At 45.0% G+C, this 23212-nt stretch overlaps 1 protein-coding gene and 1 non-coding gene across 2 annotated transcripts in view; one reads left to right on the forward strand and one right to left on the reverse strand.

The window, feature by feature from the left end:
- SLC1A2 (solute carrier family 1 member 2) overlaps positions 1 to 14971 on the reverse strand; it is a 150859-nt gene extending 135888 nt beyond the window's left edge. Inside the window, exon 1 of the mRNA XM_036861174.1 lies at positions 14315 to 14971. Within this exon, the coding sequence (XP_036717069.1) occupies positions 14315 to 14331 (17 nt within the window). The 5' untranslated portion in view covers positions 14332 to 14971. The remainder of the gene's footprint in view (positions 1 to 14314) is intronic.
- A 5407-nt stretch (positions 14972 to 20378) lies between these two features.
- Positions 20379 to 20485, forward strand: LOC118900322. Its single transcript, XR_005021101.1, has one exon. It is a non-coding gene; the product is annotated as a U6 spliceosomal RNA (small nuclear RNA).
- Positions 20486 to 23212: the final 2727 nt, after the last annotated feature.

The raw sequence follows: 23212 nt of genomic DNA on the forward strand, positions 1-23212 counted from the left end.
CCACTGAGAGTCTTCGGGGGAGAGAGAAAGCAAAGAAAGTAAACACACGATCCGTGGATACTCCAACTAACAATGACTTCTATGTCAGAGGAGACTAGAAAACACAGCGTCTCTACTTTGATTCTACTTTCAACTCAAAAACAGCAGTTTGAATGCCCTAGCTCTGAATCTAGGAGGAATCTGGCATCTGCCATAAGGATGAGGAGGGGGGTTTCAGCTGAAGACTTTCTCAAAAGGCTCAGGAAGCGGGTTCCATAAACTGGCCCTTCATCCAATCACAGAATTCTCCCTGAGAGTCGAGAAAGAACACGCCGGGCAGAGTTTTTATTTTCTTATCCCACCAGGCCGCAACAAATACCCCTCAACATGTCCCGGCCCTAGAAAACTCCAGAAAAGAACTCCACTTCAGGAAATATAGAAATATCGAACATTTTTATTTATGTTGCCAGAAAACACATATACCAAAGGCAAGACATATTATTTTTAGACCCATGGCTCTTTTTTTCCCCCAACCACAATAGGAAACCAGAGAAGAAAACTCTATTGGGAAGGATTAAATACATTCAGAATCTCTTTAAAAGTTAAAAAGTGTCAAATTTGACAACAGTGCTGTCAGCTTCTGGTAACTTTTTCTAAATCAGTTTCACAAGCAATTGTACTGTCTGTAGAGCCTTGGATTTATTCACGGATGTAATTTAAACACCATCTTTGACTTAAATCCTTCTTTGCATCTGAATATCAAATGCATGCTAACTTCTCCTTGTTTTCCTTCACAAGGAACAAGGAAAAGGAATAGAAAGACATCCCTCTGAGGGGAAGCAAGCAGTCTTAGGAAAGATGTGGGGGGCATGGGGGTCGGGGAAAAATGCTAACAAATCTCATCTGATTCCATTTTATTGCATTTTAAAATAACACCAGCTATGTGAGCTTGTAATCTTTCCCAGACAACAGCACTGGAACATGATTGACTATGACAAATACATTTTTGGTTTCACAAGATGAGCCGCTGCCCAACTAATTATTCTTGTAACCTACTTGAACCCTATCAACACTTTGCAGTGAAAAGGCTGGTTACTGACTGCAGGACAGGGAAGTTCAACTGACCACGAGGGAGGACTTGTCCCAACAAGCAAAAGAACATGTTTTTTTTCAACTTTGGTCCTGCTACCCCCTTAAAACCCTCCCCTTCCTTCCCTCTCTATGCCTTTGCATGTCTCTTTCCCAAAGAGATTATAATTCAATTACACCAACATGCATTGTGATAATGATAATAAATCGGGGCACAAAGAAATGAATGGAGAGACTTCCCTGGTGGCGCAGTGGTTAAGAATCCACCTGCCAATGCAGGGGACACGGGTTCGATCCCTGGTCCAGGAAGGTCCCACATGCCGCGGAGCAACTAAGCCCGTGCTCCGCGACAAGAGAAGCCACCACAATGAGAAGCCTGTGCACAGCAATGAAGAGTAGCCCCTGCTGGCCGCAACTAGAGAAAGCCCGCGCGCAGCAAGGAAGACCCAATGCAACCAAAAATAAATAAATGTATTAAAAAAAAAAAAAAAGAAATGAATGTAGTCCTGATCCTCAGAGAAATCTCAGGATGGTGATGGTTCAGACAGACAAGAAAACACTTAGCACACTCTGTTATAATGAAGTGCTGTAATAAGTGTAATGGGGACAAAGTCCCCGGAAAAGGCTCAGCCCAAATGTCACCTCTCCTGAGAAACCTTCCCTAAGTCCCTAGGCTGAGGTGGGTGAATATTCAATCAATAAACGCTTCTTGAGTGCGCGGCGTTAGGATCCTGGGGGATGCCATGATGAACCAGCCCTCAAAGTGCTTACATTCTCATGAGGGAGGTAGATACAAACAAGAAGATAAATAAATAAAATATTTTAAAATTGTAACTGATGCCATGAAGAAAGGAAAAAAGGAGGAATGATGTAGGACTAAGAAAGGAGACCTATTTTCAGTGGAATGATGAGAGAAGAGCTCTCCGGGAAATGTCGTTCAAGCTAAGAACTAAAGGATGGTCCAGGATAAGAGGGTGCCAGCCAACTGAAGAATGGCGGCAGGTGGAGGGTAGGAAGTGGTCCAGACAAAGGGAATGGGTCCTGAGGTGGGCGAGAGCATGGGGTATTTGAAGAACTCAAAGTTAGGAGGCTGTGAAGCTTCCACTGGAGCGATGACAGTTGTCTGGGCTGATGTGATGGCCATGGCAGTGGAGAGAAAAGGCCAGACTTAGGTACATTTTAGAGACAGAACTGAGAAAGCTTATAGGTTGGGGCTGACAGACGAGAAAACAACAGAGGTAACACCTACATTTCTGGCTTTGAATCTCTAGAGAAACTACTCAATACTCTGTAATAACCTATATAGGAAAAGAATCAGAAAAAGAATAGATATATGTATATGTATAACTAAATCACTTTGCTGTATGCCTGAAACTAACACAACATTGTAAATCAACTATACTCCAATATAAAATAAAAACTTTTTAAAAATCAAGATTTCCATTGTACCACAGTCATTTCAACATGTCTGTGCGTTGCACAAATGAAGATGTCTATTAGGTGGTAGAATATAGGAATCTGGAGCTTGGAGAATAGGTTTGGGATAGAAATATACATTTGAAAGTTATAAGTATACATGTGGTATGCAAAGGCCCAAGAAGTGATCCAAAGAGAATGCAGAGCCAAGAGAATGGGGAGCAAGAATGAGTCCAAAGAAGTTTCAGGAGCTACACAGGAGCACGAGTGAAGGACTGGGGGAAAAAGAGAAGACATACAACCAGGGAGACTTAGAAAGGCTTATGGAAGGTGGACCTAAAAAAATAAATAACAACTACTACCAAAATATATCCAACTCCAGCTAGCTGCCCCCTCTGTCACTCAGGGGATCACCAGGGTTGACTGCGTGGGTCTAGCAGTCTAAGCACATGATCTTTTCCTCTCCCTCTGTTCTGAGTTGTCCTGCTCTGCACTGTGGGATCAAACAGGAAGACTGCAGGAAGCTTTGGCCAAGTATTCAGAGAGCTGCCCTGTCCTCCCCTGCAGGAACCTCCAGAGCAAGCAATGAATTATCCTCTGGTTCTAATTCTTTCCTTCATCAGCTTCTTTCACAAAGGGTACTCAAGGCCTCACCATCACTAATAAAACCCTTTGAACACGCTTACCTCACACCCATCCTGAAACCAAAACAACTAAGCTAAAACGTAATCCTGCTCTCCCTTCCTCCCCTTGATTACCACTCTTGAAAAAACAAATTACATTCATTTTCTCTCCAGCCATTCCCAACCCACACCAACATGGCGACAGTAGCCATCCCTTTGCTGAGTCTAGCTCTGGTCAGCAATGGCCTTGAAATTGACTAATCCAATGATCCCTTTTCAGTACTTACATTATTTGATGTCTCTGCAGCATGTAGAAGTCAGCCACTCCAAGACCCCCACTGTCTCCTGACTCCCCTCTTACTTCTCAGCATCCTATGTACCCTGAATCACCTCTGTCCATCTAGAGACATGAGAGCTCCCCAGGCTTCTTCCCTCCACCCATTTTTCTTCTAGCTTCATGATCTGTCTGGGTGAGTTTGTTCACTTCTAGGATCATAAATGTCACTCCATAAAGGCCCCAGACTCTCATGCACCCAACTTCTCAGCGAGCATCTCCACCTGACGTCCCACAGAAATAGTCTAACCCAGGATGCTGAACCAAATTCATTATCTTCTCCTTCAAACTTCTGTCTCTCTCTTGAATTCCTTATCTGCACTCTCCCCACCCTTCACCTCCATTTGCTTAAGCCAGAGACCCAAGAGATGGTTTTACACCGCCCCCCTACTCACTCACTATATGTGCTTGGTCACTGAGTCCTTCTAAATATCCTTGGACTCTGGTATTGCATATGCATCCCCATATCCTAACATAAGGCAGTATCTCCCACCGAATCACTTGCTGTCATCTTCTAATGGTCTCAGTGGCCCTGCCTCATCCTCCTCTCCAATTCATATTTCACCCAACATTGTTATAATAATTATAATAACAAAGACGTGGAGATAATCTAAATATCTATCCATCGGGGACTGTTTAAGTCAGTTATTATATAACCATACAGTGGACCAGTGGGCTATTACCAAACATATTACCATACATAGGAGACATATATATCACATACATATGTACCTAGAGCTGTGAAGTGAAAAGCAAGTTGTCTGTATAGGGTAATACAATCTGCATATTAAGAATAGGATGTTTACATCGACACAGAAAAATATCTCAAAGGATAGACCAAAAAATGAGCATTTCTGGAGAACAGGATCGGGGTGAGAGGCAGTCTTTTACTTCTTTACTTTATGCTATTCTGTAATATTTGAAGTTTGGGGTTTTTTGTTTGTTTGTTTTTTTAATAATGCCACATTTTTCGTTATGGGAAGAGAGCCACTGATCCAGAGGACAAGAAGTTTTTTAAAATTTGTTTAAAATAGTCTATTTGACAGTGGATAGTGAATTCTTCATACCCCTTTATTGGCTGATATATTCTATGTGCAAAATGTATTTTCTAAATGCAGACTGAATACAATCAGTGTTGCCTTACATTACTGGAAACATACACAGTATCTGTCTGCCATTGTAAGTAACAGATGTGTAACTCTCAAAAACAGGTAAGGAAAGGAAGGTTTCAACGTTGGTTGCTTTACCTTCTATTACTCTACAATCAAGTCATTTGAATTGAGTTGTCATGCTAATAAAAACACAAACACATTGATAATCAATGTCCTGGTCTCAAAGCAGACCAGGTCACACCTGCTGTGAGAAAACAAGGGAAACTACCCACAGAGGTACAATCTGCAAGGCCTTGGATTATGTACAAAAGTGTTCTTTCGTCTCTGAACACATCTTAATATTTACCAAGGGAATGGAGCAGAGAAAAGTCAACATACAAGCACCTTGGGCCCGAGGTTGACGGAATGCATGACTTGAATCAACAGAACAATGCAATGGATATTCCAGAAAGGGGTGACCCAGTTCACTGCCCCCCTTTTCCCAAGGTAAGGACTCCATGGAAAACCACACTGGTAGGAATATAGAAACAGCTGCTGTGAACACTGGAAATGTCAATCATAGCTAGACTCTGGTTCCCAGGATATTTATCTATTGCTCTTTCTGGCCCCTCCATTCACTGGAGCTGATTTCCCTTTCTTAGGCAGCAGTTTGAGATAACCAGCCTCCCGCTGGACCAGACACCTTTGGAAGGCCTGGAGTGAAGAGAAGGGCTCAGTCATCTGTCTTTGGGGGCTGTGTGGGTCACAGCTAAAACTGAGGCAGGTGATGTCCGCTAATTCTCCCCAGCCTTGCCCACCAGAATCCACCTTCCCTCCCTGCCCCACAACTGCACACTCCTTTTAAGGTACAGTATTTTATTACAGATGATAGCTTTGTGGAGGTCTGGATATTCAGATGGAAAGCAACGGAACCCATTATTTTATGCTCTCTCAAACATTTGAATCTGGAGTCGATAGTGGATGCTGTGGTATGCTCCCCTGACCTCCTTCCCCCACTTAAGGACTGAGGGATTTATCCCCCCAGCTGCTGGGAGTGTTGATAAGTGACAACGTTTATCAACTATATCCCCCTCTAAGGCCTTGCTGTGTTTTCACCCAGGGCCAAGCCCACTGCCTGAGCACAGCCCTGAGCCAGGGGCCGGTTGATGTAATCGTAGAAGGCCTCTTTTCTCTCAATTCAGGACCGTTCTGCGCCAGACCTTCCTGAGGGTTGGGCTGAGCACTTTGTTGTACTGTTTCAACTTCTCCCTCTGCCCACCCTTGCTCCCTGCTCCCTTCCACAGGGATTTATGCTGGGAGCTCCCCCCAGTAAATTTCATGCACACAAGTCTCCATCTCAAAGTGTTTCCCAGGAGCAACCAGCAACAATGCCTCAACCCCAATGTATCCATGTCCTGAAAAGACTCCAAATTTGAATCTTCTCAGACTAAGAGAGAAACGCCTACAAATGATTAGTTCTTCATTGAAATGTTAACAATTAATCATGACGGAAAAATCAATGATCCCTTCAGCGCTTCTATTCTATGATGGTTTTACTGAGGTCTGCTGATTGATGACTTTGAATCCCAGAAAAACACTAGGGGAATAGATTCAGTTTATAATTCCATTACACTCTATTCTCTTCTTAGAAATTAGTCCAATATTTATTTTTGACACTTTTTCTAGACCATATGCTGCATTTCAGTATAAAAAGTAATAGCTGGGGGCTTCCCTGGTGGTGCAGTGGTTGAGAATCTGCCTGCCAATGCAGGGGACACGGGTTCGAGCCCTGGTATGGGAAGATCCCACATGCTGCGGAGCAACTAGGCCCGTGAGCCACAACTACTGAGCCTGCGCGTCTGGAGCCTGTGCTCCGCAACGGGAGAGGCCGCGACGGTGAGAGGCCCGCACACCGCGATGAAGAGTGGCCCCCACTCGCCGCAACTGGAGAAAGCCCTCGCACAGAAACGAAGACCCAACCCAGCCAAAAATAAATAAATAAATAAAATTTTTTTTAAAAAGTAATAGCTGAACCCCTCACCCGGACACCTTTCGCGTGTCTGAGATGAGTGCTGTCAGCTGATACTCATCCATTTCACCCCTAGACAAGTTGATCTAATTGTGCTTTGTTCACGTGGACTTCCATCCACTTCCCTAACAAAGCTGATTATCAGATCACAACTGTCTTTTTAAGTAAAGACTGAGATAAAAACAAAAATACAATTTCGTCTGCAGCAGTTGGCTTTGTCTGATACATAATAGAGAAGAATGCTTTCCTTCTTTTATCTGTTTTCTTTTACCTTATCTCCCTTCATGCACTGCAACTGTTTCTTCTATTTCAAATTCTCCAAACTAATGTCTACAACCTAGGTCTGACCATCGTTCTCAGTTATTTATACTTAAGTCTCACTTTTTTTTAATGGTGGCATTTTCTTTTGAATGTCACACCTCCATTCAAAGGTAAGTTAACTTCTTTCTGTAACCATTGCTGTCCTTCTTGTGCATTTCCTCTTAAATCCTTTATTATCTCTTTTTGCAGGAACGCTTGGCTATCTTGCTTCCTTTGACCAAAATGATTGGAGACACCCACTGGGGCAAAACCAAACAAATGAACAAAGGGAGGGCTCGCGAAATTTTAAAGAAATATGAATTAATTACAAAATGTGGATAATATGACACACAGTAGAATTAGATGACCAAAAAAAAAAAAAAAAGCCCAGACACCCAATAACAGCATAAAATCAAAATATCATGAAGCTTCAGTTTCTCCATGTGTAAAATGAGCATAATATTCCATAAGAGTTAATGGGTTAATTCCATAATAGTTCATAAGAGTTCACAAGGACTTAATGCAATCGTATACGTATAGTCACACAGACTTGGAATAAGTTCAAACAAATGGTCCTATTTGTGTTTGTTTATGGTGATATCTATAAACATTGTTGATATATGACAATCATCTCACAGATACTAAATGATATATCTGGTGGAGACACTTTTGAATCAAAAGAGAATGGGAAAAAAGGTCATGAAGAACCTAGTGGCAAGATGGGAATAAAGACGCAGACCTACTAGAGAATGGACTTGAGGATATGGGGAGGGGGAGGGGTAAGATGTGACAGGGTGAGAGAGTGGCATGGACATATATACACTACCAAATGTAAAATAGATAGCTAGTGGGAAGCAGCCGCATAGCACAGGGAGATCAGCTCGGTGCTTTGTGACCACCTAGAGGGGTGGGATAGGGAGGGTGGGAGGGAGGGAGACGCAAGAGGGAAGAGATATGGGAACATATGTATATGTATAACTGATTCACTTTGTTATAAAGCAGAAACTAACACACCATTGTAAAGCAATTATATTCCAATAAAGATGTTTAAAAAAAAAAAAGAGAGAGAGAGAGAATGGGATGCTGTAGGAATTGGGATTCCCTAAGGACCAAAGGGAGTCAAACCCCTAGTCTGGACAAAGTACTGACATTTACTGCCACCTACTGGATGATCAGCAAACTGTGCCACTCTTTTAAATTCCTCCATTTAAAAGGCTCCCCAGCCATCACTGTCTGCATAAGTTGCAAACAACAACACCAGCCCTCCTCCTAAAGAGGTAGGACTAGCATCTGTTTTAGGAAACTGGGTAAGTTAAGTCACAACCCTAAAGAGCCACGCTTGAAAATCACATAAGAATAAATTCCAGGGCCTGCTAAATGCTCCACTACATTTACCACTAAGAAGTGCATGCCCAAGGCTCAAGATTCCAAAGGCTTGGACCCATGTGGTCATGCCCTGGGCTGTTTCAAAGCACTGCATCTGGATAAGACAATGCTATTGGTGTCCTGACAACCAATAATTACAAAGGAACTCTTCATTAAGAACAAAGTTAAAAGAAATAACAAGAAGGTAGTGTTTAAGGGGTTAACAGGAAAAAGTAGGCACAACCGCTAAGCAGTGGCATACCCTGAGAAGATGGAACCCAAGCTCTTATTCTCTCAATGGCTGCCTTAGAAAGGTAAGGGGTCAAGCAGGTAACATGAGCAACTGGTCTCAGAAAAGACTGCGCCCAACCTGGAAGGCACATGCCCTGTCTCAGGGGACAGCCACTCTTCAGCCCCAGCTGACTCGCCCACCACCTTGCAGGTATAGACTGTGGTTAGGGCCATGGGTTCCAGAGACAAGCTGCCTGCGTTTAAGGCCTGGCTTTGCCACTCACTAGCTGTGAAACCTCGAGCAAGTTACTTAATCCTTCTGTGTCTCAGTTTTCACACCTATAAAATGGGGATAATAATAGTCCCTGTGCATCACATTTTTGTGGGAATTAAATCAATTAATACATGCAAAGTGCTTTAAAAAGTTGTAGGGCTGTAAGCATTCAATAAGTGGTACCAAGACAAAAGGGCAGGTCCTTTGTCATCAGATTTCCCAATGTTTGAGAGAAGCCAGAATCAGGAATTTTTTTTAGGTGAAATCTTTTTAAATATAAGCAAATAATTCAAATGTTTTCAAAATCCTGTGTGAGGCAAAACATATATGTCTGTGGGCCACATACAGTCCACAGGCATCCAACACCTCGAGTCTGGTGTTGTGGGAAGAGCAGAGCTTGGGAGGCAGACAGGCCTCACCCCACTTCCAACTTGGCCACCAGCTTGGTGATCCTTCGAGCACAGTGGCTGGGAAGTCAGGATGGCAGGAGCACGTGATGGAGAGTTCTGTGCCAGATTACAAAGACCGAGTGACAGATGGCACGCCTGACCAAATGTAACAGAAGAAAGTCCTCTCAGTGGTTTAAATGAAGCCTCTAATATACAGGGTGTGTAAGTGTAGAGGGAAGTTGTCTCCCCCCCCTTCCCCCCAGGGACTTCGTTCAAGGTCTTTAACACGGACCACCACCTATCTTAGAGAGACCCAGATTGACATATCCAACTGCCAAAATAGAGTTCATTCCATTTTTAAAGGACAGTTCTTGCTCAATGAGTCCATAACCCAAAGCAGCTGCCGAGATTGCCAAGAACACCAGACGGCCATTCAGCAGACAGCCGTGAGAAATTAAATAGCTACACGAATGAAAGATAAGCAAATAAACATCAACACTGTTGGAAAACAACCATTTAAATTAAAAAAAAAACACCAAGCACTAAGAAAATGAGGTGTTCTTTTTTAAAGTTTAAGGATCTACCCTTGTCTTTATTCTCCTTTAATATTGCTGGCCCATTGTCTTTCTGCCATCATCTGATGCCAACCAGACAGATTTATAACGAGATGCTAGTCCTTTTCTATTCTACTGACAAATATGCAGCCCATCTGCCTCCAATCAACGATGGAGCACGTGGAGATGGAGCAATGAGATATTTTTAAACACTCCTTTAATTAATTCATTCCAAGGACTTGGCCCTTGGTGAGGGGAGGGGGGAGGGGCGGGCAGAGGGAGGAGACAGCAAGCTCAGGATCTGGTAAATAAAGAGATTTGCCGTAATCTGGATACTAAAACCCTTGCTATGAAACATTCTGCTGGCCCCCAACAAGCTGTTAAGGGCATGGGAGAGAAGACAGCAAGCAAGGTAGTGTATGGCACTTGTTAGCTTTTTCAGACTTCCAGGACACGTTCCGAAAATGCAAACAAAACTAAAATTTCATCTTGAGAATGACTCTTTTGCCTACTGTTGCTAGAAGATTTTAAATGATGGGTGTCTGATTCGGTGAAAATAAGTATAGCAGGTGACTGAAATGACTAGATGCAGTTTGTTCCAAGAGGCAAGCCAGTCCCAGGGGGGGAAGAATCAGTATGGAAAACAATTTAGTTTGCCTTTGAAAGGGGGAAAACCAGACATCTGGGCATTGTGTGATACAGCCATGGAGGAGGGTGGGGAGACGAGATTTTCATTGAAATCAACCTGTGTTGAGCTTCAACCTGTCAGTTTTGCAATCCTGGATCTGTATGATTTATGGCACATTGACCCAGAAATCTCACACTTTGCTGTTAAATATTGCTTGTTTCTGCAGCCAAAGCACCACCATCTCTTAAAGACTTTTCCCTGTCTGACAATTCCCTTAAATCTGAAGCCTAAGGAGACAGCCCCTAATTGTGTTGCATTAAGGAAGAAAAGAAGTGGCTATTGATACTTATGGGCAGAACTGCCTTTTGGGTTTTAACATCTTGGCTCTTCCATGTCACAAGCTTCATTTGGATTTAGCAATTATTTCGTGAGAATTAAGCTTTCAGTCACTCACAAGAGACCATCTTAGTAAACATGAAATGGCTTTCTCATTTGAGTTTCACTCATCTTTATTTTACCCAAGGAGGCTGATTTTTATATTCTTGAAAATGAGAAATGAAAACTGCAGTGAAGCCTGAGGCACGCAACGTGCAACCAACCTCCTCTGGACCCCAAACCCCATGCCCTCCGTTCCCTTCCCAATAAGTCTATTCCGTGGGATCTTCCTCCTACTGACCTCAACCTCATTCCCAAGGGGAGGCGGGAGAAAGCAATTGTTACATTTTGCTTTTGTTTGCTTGAAATAATACATCCAGTGGTCTCTCTTGTGGGGTTGTTCTGCTGTCAGCAGTTTTCTGTTTCCCTGGCTTTCGAAGTCAAATTGAAACCCAAGCCCTCACACTTGGCTTTCGCTCTGACCCCTTGGCTCCTGGGAGTTTATCAGAAGATAGATCGCCTTGGACCTGTGACATACATGGTGACCTAGCTGTCTCCCACCCCCAGAACGTAGTTCTAAAATGCCTGCCTCTACAGCATCTGAATGTCCAGCATAATTCAGTCTATAATGGACACTAGCCAGTCTGCCACCAACTACTGATAATCTCTTTCCAATTTCCAAAACCATAATTCTAGCCATGTCTGAGGAGTCAGAAAAACAGAATGCTCAACTATCAAATTAGACGTTGCTTTGCAGGAAAATACCTCTCAGGGCCTGGGAACTACCAAAGAGTCCACTGTTGAGTTTTCTAGAAGCTGGATGCTAATAATCCCAATTCCAAATAATCAGAAACCTCAGATAGCCAGACCGTGTTTGAGCATGCTTTGCAAAGGCAATGACCAAGTGCACAGGCTGATAATAAGAATATTCCACAAGGCAATTTGCACAGTGTATGCCGAAGTTTTGAGAGAAGGCTGGTAATCTCCTGCTCCAGACATGCCTAGCGCACCCTTCCATGATAATTGACATTTCCAGACGATAACGCCAAAGTTCGACCAAGTCCTGGAATCTTTTGGGAAAGATGACATTACATTCTATATCATTTTATTCTTAAAGTCCATCCTCATTGGACCACCTACTTCACAGTTACTGAAAGAATCAAATGTGATGATGTACACACATGAGCTTTGAAAGTGGAGTGCTAAACAAACATAAGATGTCACTAGTGCTTCTAATAATTCTTTCAAAATTGGTAATCAGCATATGTCGTTGACTGTAACTACATCACCAAATAAATGGCGACCAGAATGGTCAGTTTGCCATACTCTTCCATTCCCCAAACATTCTGGATCAAACAGAGTTGAACTGAAAATACATACATTGAAAGCATAAGACTCTATTGCTATTTTTGCTTCCTTCTCAGCAATGTATGTCTCAAGGAAACAGTTTCAACCTTGTTAGAAGACACAGGCTAACAAAGGCAACCAGCTTGAGGATTCTTAGTGAACTTCCCTTTGTAAGGCACATTAACCAAAGACATCAGAAGAGGCAAGAGACTCTCACTAAACCATATGAACAATTTACTAATCAAAGTCTTATGTCTTTGTAGCCCCCCAGAGTGCCTAGCATGTGAGGTCTACCCAACAAGTACTGAGTAAATGCACCTGGAAAAAAAGATGGAAGAAAGGAAGAGAAGAAAAAAGGAAAGACCAGGGCTTCTGAGAATGTCACCTGCTCATCAGTAACTGCTCTGAAATGATAATGTGTCATGCTCTTTCTGTATTTGTCTCCCAGCCCTTCAAATGTTCTCATTCTTTCGTCTCCTAAATGCAAATTCCTTTGACCAATCTTTTCCTGACTATGCAGAGTGTATAATACGACATTAATTAATTGAATGTGAATCACTTCTGCTCCATATTTAAATCAAATATAGAGTCATCATTGGGCAGGTCTCATTTAGGACACAGGTGAGATAAACACACTTAATTTGGGGATTTTTGTTGTTGTCTTAACCTCTCCCTTTACTATCTGGCCATCGAAATAAGGATGCAGGATTTGAAAGACTACCATCATCACTGTCTTTCACAGATGTTTTCCAACCTAGCCTTTACAAGCAGGGACAAATCTAGAAGGGACCTGAAGGCAGCCACAAATGCCTTTATATCTTTTCTAATATGAAAGACTATTTAATTAAACAGGCAAAGACACTGAGGTTGAGACATATGAGCTCTGAGTATTTAATTCTAGAGATCTGTGTTAGCACAATGTACCACCCTCCTTGTACACAAGCATCTTCCTGGAGCATCTTTTTGGAGAACTAATAATCAAAAAGGTCCACACTGCTGAAATATTAGGACAAAAAGAGGAGAAATCTCATGCAACCACAAGGTGCCAGCCCCTCTTTGGAAGGACTCCAGGGGCCAGAAAAGGGATGAGTTCCTTCTCTTGGACACAGAGAGACAGTTTCAGAAATATTTGCCCTTCGTTGGAGGTTGAAGTCTAGAGATCTAACTTTGGAGCCGCTCTATACTCCTACTTAGAGACCCATTCCCCCAAAACAAGCCTGCAGAGTTGGTAAAATTTATTAGACAGAAGCCCTGGAAAGCTCCAGCACCAAGGACCTTCCACCTGTGCTCAGAGGAGCCTCTGATATTTGCTTTCCACTTAATATGGATCCAGTGATGTCTTGCAAGTATCTAATGCACTTTTGTGAATTAACCAAAGGGCTGAGCTCCCCAACCAGTCTTTTATTCCTACTCAGACTCTACCGAGCCGGGAAAGTTTCCTGGGAGATACTGGTCCAGGGACGTTGTTCTGGACACTTCCTTTGAGATACGAGTATTCAAGGGATTCTTGCAGCCCCATCTCCCTCTTGCTAAAGACACTGCCTTTATTTATCATTGGGATCATTCTCCATCCAACTGCAGCCTCAGGAGGCAGGAGACAACTCCAAGACAGCGGGCAGAATTGGGTGGGGGGGAGGTCAACGCTCCCCCCGCTGGAGTTTGGGGACTCCTGTCCCTGCCCAAAGCCACTGATTGTCCTGCCTCTTCCCGGGAAGCACCCAAATCTTTTCCACTTTTCCTTAACACTGGCCAGGGAGATTCCGCCATCCCGGGACAAGAAGAGATCGGAGCAGGCCGGGTATCTACTCCGCGACTCTGCAAATCTGACATTCAAGACGGCGCGCGCTGGTCTTCGCCCCGCCCCGGCCCGGGTCCCAGCTCATTCATTCCCGGCCGGTCCCCACCATACAGCCGGCGCCGCGCTCCAAACGCTGCTTCCCCCAGCAATGTCTGCCGCTCTTACTGTGCCCAATCCCTTATTGTTTTCAAATCTCAAAAGTAACCTCAAGAGGATTTTTCGTCACTCTTTTTCACACCTCCACCGAACCTTTTTAATTAAAATAAAGCAATCCTCCGTCTCTCGCATCTTCAAAGGGTTAAGCAGCAAGCTTCGCGAAAGAAAATCAATCTCCCCCCCACCATCCCACCATCCCACCCCCAGCCAGGCCATCGCTCTGCCACCGTCTCCGAGGCCCGGCGCCGGCGTCTCTCTGTTCCCATCCCGGATAGGCGGACACCACACCGCGCGCGCCCCCCGCTTCGCTGCGGGTACAGAGAAAAGCCCCCTCACCCTTCTGTGGATGCCATGGCCTGGGGAACGCCCCCTCCTCTTCGGCACAATCCGGCAGCGGCGGGCGAGAAGTGAGCGGGTGCCGGGGTGAGCGCGCGAGTGTGGCCGAGCGCGGTATTTAAGGGGGAGCCTCTCCCCGCCCTTCCACCCCCCTCCTGGGTGAGCCCTTTAGCGCCTCAACGGGCGCAGGAGGCTCCAGCCGGAGCTAAGCCGCGTCTCCGCTCCGCAACGCGCGCGTGCCGCGCTCCCTCCGCCGGCCTCGCTGGGGCTTGGCTGGGCGCTCGGCGGGGCGTTGGGGGGACCTCGGAGGGTGGCTTCCCCGAGAGAGCGCCGTCCCCCGGGCTGCGGGAGGGCGCGCAGGGACGACGTGCCGCCGCCGCCACCTGTATTTGCTGCGGGGCTCGCCGCGGGGCGAGTGGCGGAGCGCGGGCTCGGAGGACGGTGGCTGGGGAGGGCGGCGAGTGCGTGTGCCGTGGGTGTGCAGGGGAGTGTGTGCGTGCGTGCGCGGGTGTGCGGGTGTGTGTGCGCGCCGGGGGAGGCGGTGGGGGCCGCTGCGCCCTGGCTCCGCGCCGGCCGGGGAGGGATTGCAAGGTTTAGCCCCGCCGGAGCGGGGGATTTGCAGGCGATCCCTCTCTATTTTCGTCGAGAGCTGACATCACCAGCGCCTCCGCCTCAGGAGACTCCTTTAACTGCCGCCCCCTCGCCCCCCATCTCCAGACGCGGTCCCTCCTCTGCCAACCCTGCCCCCAGCCTCTCGCCATAAATTAGCCAAATAAGAAAAGAAGCTCCGCTGGTCTCCCGGGAAGGCCTGGGCTGTCCGTGGCAGCAGCCCAGGATCTAAGGAGTCTCTATTGTTTCCCCTCAAGCCCGCGTGGCCCGGGGTCACCCCGCGCTGGGCAAAGCACAAGCCACGTCTCGGAGACCTGGGGTGCCCCTCCATCCCCGCCTCCCTGGGGCAGCCCCCAGCACCCCGCCTCACTCCTTGGCACACTCGCTCCGGCTCACCTCACTCCCAAGCTCATCCTCACAGGCGGCACACCCACCGCCCCCCTCCCACGTCCTGGGAGGAACCCAAGCGGCCCCGCGGAATCCAAGCGGCCAAAACACAAGAGTGGCGCGGCCGAAATACAGCCCAGTTGCGCGCTCTCCCCTGCCGCGGCCCGAGTAAATCTCCGGCCATCAATTATGCATCGGGATTAATATTAATGCAACTCCCTGGGGCGGCGGGCGGGTGCTGGGGAGGACGTAGTTTTTTGGTTTTTTTTTTTTAAGCCAAGGGAGGTCGGCCTCCGGGGCGCTGGCGGGGAAGGCGCGGTGAGACGGCGAGGCAAGTGGTGGGGACGCGTTTCCACCCACTCTGCTCCGCTTGCCTTAGGCTTCTGTGCCCCCGGGGGCGGCGCTCAAAGACAGATGGGCTCTGTCAAGGGAGGGTCCGAGCCTTCACGCCGTCTTTGCATAATAAAGACAAAATCCGTGCAGATTTTATTATCTCTAGGAAGAGACAGACACCTACAGCTCCACCACCTGCCAACGTTGCGACCGCCCGGGAGGGCAGGCCTCAATTTCCTCTTCTGGAAAATGGGGCCAAAATAACCCCCTTTGCAGGGCCGCGGTGAGAATTAAACAGGCTCTCTTGAGAGAGAGATTTGCAAAGTGTCAACGCGCCCGAGAGATATCTGCGGTGCAAGCCTGCCCCTTGGAATTTGCCAGGCTCCTCCGGGAGGGGGTCTGGGACGCCCGTAGTGTCCTCAGTCGCCGCCTGTCTAGTCTTATTCCCCAGGAGAGGAGCTCCCCAGCCCCGTGGCTGTGCTGACCCCTTTCCGAAGATCGAATGAAGCGGGCCACGTGGAAACTCGCGGAGTTCATCCCGGGGACCGTGCCAGGGGAGCTGGAGACTCAGCAGGGACGCTTCGTGGTTAAATGCCTGACGCTGGTATCTGACAGCTTGAGTTCACCTTCCAGTGGAATCATCTGGGAGGAAAGTCCTTAACTGCTCTTCATCCCATCTGCAGAACGGGAGTACCATTCCCAACCTCGCATAGCTAGGAAATCGAAATGAAATGTAAAAGATACGCAAAGCTCTTTAACTAGAGTCTGGCACCCAGTAAACCCTCAAAAATTGTTCAGATTAATCTGAGGCTCCTTGGAGGATAGTTTCTTGAGCACAATATGCAAGGGTGAATAGGCAGATTAGAGAAATAACAAGAAGAGGTAAGAACTAAATAGAAGGTTTTAAAACGTTTCTGCTCACCTCCTCCTTTCACCTCCCTTCCCAAAATCTGAATCCAAACATCTTCCTCCATCTCTCCCCTTCCCTCCTGCTCTCTCTCTCTTTCCTGTGTGCCCCATTAGATTAACCAGACCTACATCGTATCTATCCTAGGACCCTTCATATCACCTCTAATTGTGCATTTTCTTTTTTAAAGTTTAGTTGTGATTTATAGTAATTTGTAGATGAAAAACTACCTTCCTGAACCTTCGTGTGATGCTTGGTACTGCCTTCTCTCTAGTCCTGTCAAGAGTGGATGTGTGACTTTGTAGATGAAGTTGTCAAGTGCAGAATATGTACAGCCTCATTTTCTCTTTATAATTTAGGGATTTTGCTGCCCTTTCTGCCGAGGTGGCAGCTGGAAAACAAAGCCATGGGCATCTCTCTAGACGTTAATGATCCCAGCAGCACTACCTCAACCCCCTTTACAATGAGCACAAAGGAAGACCTCCATCAGAATCCCTCAGTATCTGCACACAGGTGGGGAGGGCTGAGCAACACCATTCCTTAGCCCTCACTGCCAAGGGCAACACACCTGATGGTACAGAAACAGAGTAAGTAAAAGACCAGAGAAAAGGGAATGGAGTTGATTTCACTTCTTAAACCATCCAATTGAAAAACAGTCTTAATTATATTTTCAGTGTTCAGGACCTGAGAGAATTCAGTGAACCAACAAGCATGACCAGATTAGACGGGAGAAGTGGCTCCACTTTGCCACCTTTCCTGCAAATGGCTGTATTTGGGAACCTTGACACCTGTCTTATACTTGAGAGACATTTGCATTCAGCTGCCCTTGGAGATGAGGCCTATTAAATCATGTGGAATTTGCCACAGGTAATTCTGGATAATAATCATTAGCTAGAAGGAACTGATTCTTTTTCCTCACTCCAGAGGGCCCTGCCAACATTCCCACTAATTCTTCATTTTTTAAGCAAATTGGAGCAGTGCTTTTCAATATGGGCTGCCCATTAAAACGCACTGAGGGAGCTTTTTAGAAACAATAATGCTCAGGCCACCTTCCAGAGATTTGGAGAAGGGCCCTGACTCAGGTTTTTTTTTTTTTAAACTTCCCCAGGTGAAACCTCCCCTACTGTGTAGCCAGCATCGGGAACCACTGGACTAGAGATGATTCAAAAAGATGGAAAGGGGTCCAGAAACATGGCCCTGGGGAGTACTTGAAGCAGATTGGTGTGTTTAGCCTTTGCAAAGACAATAGGAAGATACCAGGCTGACCCTCCTCTCGCCAAATACAGGGCATTTAAAAATCCATCCAGGCAAACATGTGTGTGCTATTGTGGACAACTAACATGAAAAGCTATAAAACATGGAGTCTTCTTCTCGGTTTGCACACATATGGAACACTGAGGGTAAGCCACACGCCCACACTGCCTCGGTGCCGGATCCAAACTCAGCTCTGGGTCAGGCAGACACGCATCAAATACTGCCCCTGGCGTCAATTAGACTGTATATTCTTAGGCTGGGCACTTGAGGTGCTCAGCTTCCTCATCTCAAAACCAGAGAACACAGTAATACCACCTCGTGGTTGCCGTGAGGTTAAAATGGGATAACTAACATGTAGGAAGTGCTTAGCTCTGAGGCTGGCACATCTTAAGCACTCAAGAAAGGGTCATCCTGGCCTTGTGGGGGTAATTTCCCGCTGAGCCCGTGTGAAAATCTAGCCTCCCCTAAAGCCACCTAAAGTGTAACCCCATTAACTCCTTTCTATCTTCACAACAAACTCTGCAAATCTCCCAGCCAACATTAAGTCGATAAAGCCCTGATATGAGAACAGAACGAGATCAACCCTACAAGCCAGTAAGAACACTTTCGAATTTTCTAGCATCTCTCAGTCTCCTCTAGGGATTCCGTGGTTATGGCAAAAGCAGAAGGGGTGGGATGCTCTCACATTTGCATGTTGATTTACCTTTCTTAAGTCTTGCCCACAGGTTTTCAGACTTAGCAGGAATAAAAACTACTCTGCAGGACTGAATACCAAAAAATTGACTGTACTGTCCTCTGATAGGTGACGTAAGGGATGTTCAAAGTTAGTTTTTACTCTGAGGGATTTTTTTCTTTTCTGCCTTATTGATGGTTGACAAGGCCTAACCCAAGCTGTGAGAAGTGACTTACCACGGTTGAATTAAGGTAGTGTTTAGGCTGGGACTTCATGGTCCCAGTTGGAGACCATGTTGGAGCATTACCCTAGCATTTGCTGAGTCCTTACTGTGTGTTCAAAGTATCTTAATATATATATTATCTCATTTGATTCTTAAGATGACCTTCTACAGTGTATATTATTATTATTACCCCCATTTTACAGAGGAGAAAACTGAGTCCAAGAGAGGTTACAGAATTTGCCCAGCATTACATAGATGGTGAGTGGTTGTGTCAGTCAAGGTCCCAGCTAGAAAAAGATGGCATATTCAAATTAAGTACGTTGTGCAAAGTTTAACAAAGAGACTATTTAGAAGGGTATGGGAAGGATGTAGGGAAACTCTAAGGGATAGTGCAGAGCCCACAGACTGTAACAGTGGGGCACCATTACCCACCCTAACCTGAACCCAGAGGGAGCGCTCAGTTCCAGCTGACATAAACTGAGACGTTGTTGCCATGGCGACCTGCTGGAAGGGGGCCTGGGAATAAATAACTCGACCCCTACTTCCCTCCTGTTCTCTCCCCTGCGGGGCTGCCTGTTGGCCAAAGCTGGAAGCAGAGGGCAAGAGAGCACATTGGCACAACTCATATGTAGTCCTTGTAGTTCAACCTCCCGAGGAGCAGGATGGAGACAGTCGGAGAAGGAATCTACAGGACCAACAAATGAAGCTGGGGCAAAACTGGTGTTTGAGATCAGGCAGCCTTCCTGCAGAACCTTGCTTTTAACCTCTCTGCTATGCAACCCATAGTAATAATAACGTCATCATTATTGGAACAGGTTGCCCCCATGCAGGGTCCTCTCCACCACGGAGGATCTTCTAGCAGAGAGGACTCAGCCAGACCATTTGCTACAGATTAGAAGACGGTATATTTATACCATGGAAGAAATCACCAGATGGCCTCAAAGGTTCCAGTCCTAAATCCTATAATTCTCAGTGCTCTTCTCCAATCGTTATAGGAGCTTAGTTGGACCAAAGAAGGGATAAAAGCTTTCCCTTCTCTTATTTGCTCTTCTAAGGAATTCATTCCCTGTCTTGGTTTTCCTTCAGATTGCTTGAGATTGGTTATCGCGTCTCTGATTGGGGGGTGGGAGGACTCCTAATATAGAAAAGAGAAAAAAAGCCCTACACTGTTTTCCCATAAAAGGCTGTTAAATAAGCCCATTCCCCTTCCTGATGACAACAGAGGAGAAATGTCTCAATGTCCAAAGTTTATCAGGAGAAAGTGACCCAGACAAAGAGCAGCATGTCTGGATCTGTCTTTTGAAACTTTGGCTTGATCATTAAGACTACAAAATCAACACCTTAAGGTTTTTAAGAAATAAATAAAACAGAGAGGATGCTGGAGGCCCTTTCATCAAGACAATTAAAATGAGTATGCTAATTTTTCAAAACTGTGAGCTATTTTTAGGATGAATGAAAACCATGAATGAAAATCCTTGTACAGTGTTCTATTTTAGAGGAAAGAATATTCTCTCACAGCACTGGCCCTGAAGCCAAGAGCATCTGAGAGAGACGTTAGAGAAACTAAGTTGAAAATGAAAAGGTTTTAGAAAAAGAAGAGAGTTTAGGGTGATAACTGGTGGGAGGAAAATCTTCACAGTAGCAGCCCCAGATCATTGTATTAAGAATACAAAGGTGTGTGCTCGCTTCGGCAGCACATATACTAAAATTGGAACGATACAGGGAAGATTAGCATGGCCCCTGCGCAAGGATGACACGCAAATTCGTGAAGCGTTCCATATTTTTAGAGCACTCCCTAACACCATACATAAAAATAAACTCAAAATGGACTAAAGACCTAATGTAAGGCCAGACACTATAAACCTCTTAGAGGTAAACATAGGCAGAACACTCTATGACATAAATCACAGCAAGATCCTTTTTGATCCACCTCCTAGAGAAATGGAAATAAAAACAAAAATAAACAAATGGGACCTAATGAAACTTAAAAGCTTTTGCACAGCAAAGGAAACCATAAACAAGGCGAAGAGACAACCCTCAGGATGGGAGAAAATATTTGCAAATGAAGCAACTGACAAAGGATTAATCTCCAAAATATACAAGTAGCTCATGCAGCTCAATATCAAAAAAGCAAACAACACAATCCAAAAATGGGCAGAAGACCTAAATAGACATTTCTCCAAAGAAGATATACAGATAGCCAACAAACACATGAAAGAATGCTCAACATCACTAATCATTAGAGAAATGCAAATCAAAACTACAATGAGGTATCACCTCACACCGGTCAGAATGGTCATCATCAAAAAAATCAACAAAAAATAAATGCTGGAGAGGGGGTGTGGAGAAAAGGGAACCCTCTTGCACTGTTGGTGGGAATGTAAATTGATACAGCCACTATGGAGAACAGTACGGAGGTTCCTTAAAAAACTAAAAATATAACTACCATATGACCCAGCAATCCCACTACTGGGCATATACCCTGAGAAAACCATAATTCAAAAAGAGTCATGTACCACAATGTTCATTGCAGCTCTATTTACAATAGCCAGGGCATGGAAGCAACCTAAGTGTCCATCGACAGATGAATGGATAAAGAAGATGTGGCAAATATATACAATGGAATATTACTCAGCCATAAAAAGAAACGAGATTGAGTTATTTGTAGTGAGGTAAATGGACCTAGAGTTTGTCATACAGAGTGAAGTCAGAAAGAGAAAAACAAATACTGTGTGCTAACACATATATTTGGAATCTAAAAAAAAAAAAAAAAAGGTTCTGAAGAACCTAGGGGCAGGACAGGAATAAATACGCAGACGTAGAGAATGGACTTGAGGACACAGGGAGGGGGAAGGGTAAGCTGGGATGAAGTGAGAGAGTGGCATGGACATATATACACTACCAAATGTAAAATAGATAGCTAGTGGGAAGCAGCCACATAGCACAGGGAGATCAGCTTGGTGTTTTGTGACCACCTAGAGGGGTGGGATAGGGAGGGTGGGAGGGAGACGCAAGAGGGAGGAGATATGGGGATATATGTACACATATAGCTGATTCACTTTGTTATACAGCAGCAACTAACACAACATTGTGAAGCAATTATACTCCAATAAAGATGTTAATTAAAAAGAAAAAGCGAATGCAAAGGTGGTCTCTGTAGAAGTTATAACATGGCCTTCAGAATTAGACTGACCTGGGAACCATTCATCTCAACCACATTTGGAGCAGTGAGTTTCAAAGGGAATCCATCTTTCCCTCTTTTCATTTTGAATGAACGTAAGTCACTTAACCTTCTGGGTATTGATGGGACTAGTAATGACCCCATCCACCAGGCTCAGAGGAGAACTAAAGGAGGTGATGTCACATAAAGCACTAGCACAGTTCCTGGCACACTGCGGTAGCTACTGTCATCTTTATTATGTCAGCCTCCTGGCTGCCATGCTGTCATCACTCAGAAGTGATAATAGTGGTAACACTTCGGATCCAACAACACAGGACAGCTACAGATGAGCCTGCCTGGAGCTCTGTCTGTCCAGCGTGGTCACTGAATAGAAAATAAAGGGAATCATCCCTCGCAGGGGTGTTTGGAGCAGTAAGATACAAGTTGAGTTCATTCACTCTTTTCTTGTTAACACACATAAGCAAAAGAGAAGCAAGGGAGTTCTATTTTTACCTGACTCTCTACGCTGATGAGAAAAGAGATGTCACTTCAGAGAAATCTCAGTTCAGACTGAGAACTTGGTCTAAATGTAATCCATTCTTCAGGCAGAAACCACCTAGTAGATGGTTTCCACCATTAAGTAGAAGGCTCAGGAAGACTAAAACATTTGTTAGCTACACTTATTGCCTGACGAATTCTAATGGAAGGAGTGTGAATTCATTCCATTTACTTCGCAAAGATGAAAGAGGTAAGGACACAATGGAGAAAGGTGAATTCTGAGTTCCTGGTTTATCATTCCCAGATGTCAGCATCTTCTTCTAGGAGATGGCTTGAGGCTAAATGTCAGGGTTGGTGCAAATTCTTTATGCCCAGCATAAAAACCATACAATTTTGAATTAGAGTGACTGTCTCTTTTTTAGTAGCTCGATTCCGTATAAAGTAGAAATACTTATTGAGAGTAATTGCTGGTATTTTCATTTCTACTCCCAGTTTCTTCTAATCATGGCAAAGAATGCCAGTTATGCATCTTTCCTTTCCCTTTGTTCTGCTGGGACAATATTCAGTAGTGATATCTTTATGATGGTCAAAAGGATGGAGAGATTTTTTTATCTTTGTGGGAGATTTCGTTGCTTGATGCCAGCTTACTGTGGTTAAATGCGAAATGATTTGGCTAAAGGACCAAATCAAGGACCCAAGCTAGGCTCTGGTGACCTCAGAAAATCCAGTGATGTGATTCTGGTTCTAATATCTGTATTCATTTCTTTTATGAAATCACTTAGTACTTCTGAGAGAGGCTTTGTTATCAAATCCCAAAAGTATTTTTCTTATAAAGTTATTTTCCTTATTAAGAG

This window comes from Balaenoptera musculus, chromosome 8, assembly GCF_009873245.2.
Source record: "Balaenoptera musculus isolate JJ_BM4_2016_0621 chromosome 8, mBalMus1.pri.v3, whole genome shotgun sequence".
NCBI classification, from domain to species: domain Eukaryota; kingdom Metazoa; phylum Chordata; class Mammalia; order Artiodactyla; family Balaenopteridae; genus Balaenoptera; species Balaenoptera musculus.